Source organism: Quercus lobata, chromosome 12 (assembly GCF_001633185.2).
Source record: "Quercus lobata isolate SW786 chromosome 12, ValleyOak3.0 Primary Assembly, whole genome shotgun sequence".
Classification (NCBI taxonomy): Eukaryota; Viridiplantae; Streptophyta; class Magnoliopsida; order Fagales; family Fagaceae; genus Quercus; species Quercus lobata.
Genome location: NC_044915.1, coordinates 8,280,076 through 8,286,075, shown reverse-complemented (window position 1 = coordinate 8,286,075; position 6,000 = coordinate 8,280,076). Strand labels below are relative to the sequence as shown.

Genomic DNA, 6,000 nt, shown 5'->3' with positions numbered 1-6,000 from the left:
ATATTTTTGTTGAATTATATTATGTTGAATGTGGGTTGAAAACTTGAAGTGTATGCACTGTTTTTTGAGATGCAAAATAAATTATTTCTAGATGGATGCTATATTTAATATTATGTATGTTGAAATGGGTTGTGTTATATTCGTATCAACCCAATACGACCCGTTTATTAAGCATGTCAAATTGGTTGGGTCAAGTCAACCCGCCTTATTAACAGGTCGGATTAGGGTTGAAGGATCATAACACGATTATCAAATGGGTCGGGTTAGGGTTGAGTCATTTAGTCGAATACCCCTACCTCGACACAATACGAACCCGACACACTAACCCGAATTGACACCCTTACTTAGGGCATGTTTAGTAGACTATAATAGACACTATAATGTAATAATTATTCTTATGATTTAATCCTTCTTTAGTTTGGTTATATTTTTATACAGGGAATAGTCATTCCTTATAAATAGTTATTTTTTAAAATGAGGAATAACTATTTAGCTCCAAAAAAATTGTAATAGTTATTTCTTAGTATGTGCAATAATTTTTAAAAGGCCAAAATTTAAAACACACCCTCTAAATTTCACCATTTTTCATTTTAGTCTTATAAGTTTAGGTTTTGTCATTTTAGTTTTTTAAGTTTCATTCTTTCCTAGTTAAGTCCTCTGTTAATGTACTGTTTGTTTCTGCTGTTAACTTTTATTTATTTTTTATTTTTTAACTTATTTCTTAATTTTAGAAAAAACTTCAAAAAAAAGAAAAGAAAGCCAATTAGAGGAATGTTCCCTCCCAGAACATTCCGATCAATGAGAAGGCCACCATTTCAGAAAAAATTCGCGCAATAGCACACAACGCCATCAAAAGGCAAACAACAGTATTGGCCAATTATAATATACACCAATGATCAATGAGAAGAAGCAAAAATAAAAGGAACCTTCGCAGAACCCAAGTTGCAAATGTTTTCAGTAAAACAAAGATGTTTCTGAATGGATCAACCCAACTTTAGCGTTTTAGATTAAAAGATTTAAAATTTCTTTGTTACGCTGATGAACAGAAACAACCCAACTTCGCGATCTTTCTTTCCTCTTCTAGATCTCTCACTCTTTCCCTTTCCCCTCTTTCTCATTCTTGGTTTTCTTAGATCAGGGTGGGGTTTCAATTTTGTTATTTAGGTGCGGGTCTTCTAATTGTCTTTTTTTTTTATTTTTTTATTTTTTATAATTAAAGTTTTTTTTTCTAAAATTAAGAAAAAAAGAAAAAAGAAAAAAAAAAAAAGAGTTTTTGAAAAAAAGAGTTTTTGAAAAATGGTGGGTGGGTTTTAATTTAAGTGTGGGCTGAAAGGGTTGGGTCCACGGGTTGTCCTTGAGTGGATCTTTGTTTGAATGTGAGTGGGCTGGCTTGGAAGTAGTTATTGGGCCAAATAGATTCTGATTGGGCCTTGTGGGATTATGTGAGCTGATGGGCTTGAGTGAATTAATGAGTTAAAATGGAAATTGAGTCGGAGCTGGGTTTAAAGGTTAGGCTGGCTGCGGTTTTTTAATGCGTGGGCTTGGGCATTTTTAGTGGAGTGGGCATTTTCCTTGCTCTGTACCAATTGGAAAGCTTCAAGAATGTACTGGTTTGACCATGCTCGTAGCTAACCAATAGGAATACCAAGTTGGTAGTGTCCTTTTTGGGGCTGGACTGGTCTGCCCATGGCAGTGCTTGGGGAATACGTAGGTCAAAAACCAAGGGTCCAAGACCACATTCGTCCTTTTTGATGTTGTCCTTGAGCACGATCCTTGGCAATATTGGATCCGGATCCTCTCCATTTCTCTTTGAAATGAAGAGTGTCCATTTCATGGACAGGACCTCTTTAAAATAAATCAACGCTCTAAAAAGTGCCACGTCAATTAAAACTTAAAATACTCAAACTCAACTATGGTTAACCTTTACTCAGTAAACCCACCTGCTCTAACTCATCAAACCCATTTTTTCTGAAAATTTCAAAATCTTTCTCTTCTCCAACTCATCTCCAAGCTTCAGTCTCTCTCTCTCTCTCTCTCTCTCTCTCTCTTAACCACAGAGAAGCTTTTGAACCAGATCATGGAGCTGAAATTCACATCCAAATCGCTCCAACGCCAAGCCAAGAAATGCGAGAAGGAGGAGAAATCCGAGAAGTTGAAGATCAAGAAAGCCATGGAGAAAGGCAACATCGACGGAGCTCGAATCTACGCTAAGAACGCAATCCGGAAACGCACCGCGCAAATGAACTATCTCCGCCTTGCCTCTCGCCTCGACGCCGTCGTGGCCCGTCTCGACACGCAGGCGAAGATGTCCACAATTTCAAATTTTCAAAATTGTGGCTTGATTTTTTTTACTAAAAAGCTTTGTTTGGTTGCTGGAAAAACGATGAAAAAAAAAAAACTATTGCAGCGGCAATGGCAGGGCTGAGAAAGAGTGGAGCTTGGAGATGGGTTTGAGAAGAGAGAGATTTAGAAAAAAATGGTTTAGAGTAGGTGGGTTTGCTGAGTAAAGGTTAACCATAGTTGAGTTTGAGTATTTTAAGTTTTAATTGACGTGGCACTTTTTAGAGCGTTGATTTGTTTTAAAGAGATCCTGTCCATGAAATGGACACTCTCCATTTCAAAGAGAAATGGAGAGGATCTGGATCCGGCAATATTGGAGTGTTCTGGGATTATTCCTTGAGGTGCTGACTACACGTGTAAGGCTGGGATGGCCTAGGTAGTTGCCCCTTTAAAAATACACTAATACCCTTGACCTTAATCCTAGCGACGGTACAATCCTTAAAAAATGTGTGTAGTGCAAAATAAACAAATTACGTGCTAAATCTTGAGGGAATATATCCTATGATATCATACATGCATAAAAAATTATACATGATTTTGATCTAGAGGGAAAAAAAGATTTTTCTGTTTGAAAACAATTTTGAAGGACTTGTGATTGACAAGAGTTATTGTCAAGATGACCTAAGAAACTTAACATTTTTTGTGTTGCAATCACGTTTTAGGGGGAGTTCTAGTCATCATTAGGATCCCATCATTTTCTAGTGAATGATGTGGTTTGTCTGTTGACAAGGTTTGAACTAGGTGATTATACAATGAAAGTGATCTTGAGGCATGATGCTCCTTCAAGATAGGGGTAGAGCCAAGAATTTGAACTTAAGAGGACCATTTTAGGATATATTATGTATATAGGGAAAATACCAAGAGACTCCTAAACTTTGAGATCGTGACCATTACACCTCTAGAACTTCTATTTTAGCCAATTTAATTCTTGAACTTCACACGTGCTAATTTGTAGTTAAGAGTGACTAACATTGCTCACGTGACATGCACATGCAATTAAATTAGCAAAGCCAAAAAGGCCAATCGAGAGAGAGAGAGAGAGAGAGAGAGAGAGAGAGAGAGAGAGAGAGAGAGAGAGAGAGAGAGAGAGAGAGAGAGAGAGGGCATCATCAAACTTTATGGTCCCATCACCGCTTGTCGTTCCCACTACCGAGCTCACCATGAGAGAGAGAGTTGGGCATCATCAAACTTTATGGTCCCATCACCGCTTGTCGTTCCCACTACCGAGCTCACCATGCTTGTATTTTTGGTTTGATTTATTTTGGTTTTTTTTTTTCCTTCAATAATTTGATATTTACAATAAAAAAGGGAGGATTTGAACTCTAGACATCTCTATTGGAAACATTATGAGGTGGTAGTTGAGTTACAAGGTTCTTGCCTTTTGGTGATTTATGTTAATAATTTGAAAATTGGTTTTGATTTTTTGATGGCTAAGAGCCTTATATTTCATTGATATTGTTGCTTTTCTCTATTGCAAGGTTTTTTTAGAAGATTCTATACTATAAGAATTAGGTTTAGATTTCTCTCCTCCATTATTGTAACTCTTAAATTAAAAAAAGAAAAAGAAAAAGAAGTAGTCTTAGTGATTTTGGAAAATTGTAGTATAATTTAGGTATATTATATGAATAATAATAATTTGTTCAAGAAAATTAATTAAATAGTTGATGAAAACCCATGTATTTTTTTACAAGTTATGAAATATGTAAGTAAAACCGATCAACCCGACTCACTTGGGTTAGGTTGATTTTTACACATGTGATTGGTTGAATTGAGTTGAGAAATATTAAAATGAACAATGCCAGGTTAGGTTGAAAAAACCCTTTAACCCAACCCCTGCACACTTACCAGATAGACTAATGGTATTGCTTATGAGTGAATCAGGGGGGCTTTGAATATGGGCACGCAAGGTTGGATTCAACTAGATGGTATTCCCTCCTAAATTGTATGAGACACTTTAGCTTTATTCTTATTCATAGCCTTCTAACTTCTAAGAGCATTCACATCCGAGATGCTAGAAATTTTTTTTTTCATTTAGCACTCCCAAAAACTATTTTATCTATTTTAAGACCTCACTAAACAATATACTCTACATCTAATCTCCTATTTTAACATAAAACCTATTAAAATAATATAAATAATTTTTAGGGGTGTCAATGTTTGACCCAACCCGCGAACACGACACGAATCCGACACGGGTTTTTTCGGGTTAGGGTTGGACCTTAATGGGTTTGGGTCATAAATGGGTCGACTCGAAAGCGACACGATAAGAAACGTGTCATAAGTGGGTCAACCCGCATAACACGCAATAGACACGTTTGACACGCCAATTTATTTGTGTCAACCCGAAATGACCCACTTAACACAACTCGTTTAACTCATTTAACAAATAAATATTTATTTTATTTTAGATTTGTCAAATACCTTTTATATCCAACATATATTTTAAATTTAAAAAGAAAAGTGAGTAATTACAAAAATTTACAAGAGATATAATTGGAAATTGAAATTTTACAGACCCTAGAACTACTAATACTTTATTTTTTATTTTTTTTTGGCATAGAACTTGCACAAATAAAATTGGATGAGCTTGTGGAAGATGTTATGAATTTGAACATCAACAAAGAATCTATGGATGATAATCGTGGTCATAGTCAGGATTAGTCTATTGTTTACTCAAATTCTTTAAATATTGATACTTAGCATTTGACGAGTTCCAAGGATATATATATATATATATATATATTTTAACTATGTTATTTTATTTTTGTTAAACTTAGTTATTTTGAATTTGGGTTGAAGTGTATGCACTTCTTTTAGAGTGTAAAGAACTTATTTTCTAGATGAATATTATATTTTTGTTGAACTATATTATTTTGAATGTGAGTTGAAGACTTGAAGTGTATGCATTGCTTTTTGGGATGTAAAAAAAATTATTTCTAGATGGATGTTATATTTAATATTATGCAGGTTGAAATGAGTTGTGTTACATTCGTGTCAACCCAACACGACTCGTTTATTAAGCGTGTCAAATGGGTTGGGTCAGGTCAACCCGTCTTATTAACAGGTCGGGTTAGGGTTGAAGAATCATGACACGATTATTAAATGGGTCGGATTAGGGTTGAGCCATTTAGTCGAATACCCCTACCTTGACACGACACGAACCCAACACGCTAACCCGAATTGACACCCCTAATAATTTTTCTACCAATTAAATTATAAAAAAAAAAAACTGCAAAAACATTAACACACCCACAAACACCATACCCATAATCACGGAACACCCATACCCATGTCCAAACATCCATACCCACAAATACTAATCGTATAAGTAGATCACCAATCTCACACCCAGCCACAACAACCACCACAAAAAAGCCCTGCCACAACACCATGACCACTGCATGCTGATCTCCACCTAAGAAACACCCGTGGCAAGTTGAAGGATGAGAGAGAATAAAAGAGAGAGTGAGAGATAGAATAAAAAAACAAATTGTGAGAAGTAGCAATGCGCTACAATAATTGGTACTATTAACTGTTTACTGTAATGTAATGTAGTGCATTTTTTGAATTTTTTTTTGAATTTTAGCACACCATAAGTTGAGTGTATCTTTTGGGTACTTGGGGTGCCAACTGCTAAATAGCATTTTGCTCTATTTAATA

At 35.5% G+C, this 6,000-nt stretch overlaps 1 protein-coding gene across 1 annotated transcript; it reads left to right on the top strand.

Moving 5' to 3' along the window:
- Window positions 1-2,077: 2,077 nt before the first annotated feature.
- On the top strand, window positions 2,078-2,680 carry LOC115970177 (ESCRT-related protein CHMP1A-like). Its single transcript, XM_031089839.1, has 2 exons — window positions 2,078-2,307; window positions 2,566-2,680. Exons 1-2 carry the CDS (start codon window positions 2,078-2,080, stop codon window positions 2,678-2,680), a joined length of 345 nt encoding a protein of 114 aa, XP_030945699.1.
- Window positions 2,681-6,000: the final 3,320 nt, after the last annotated feature.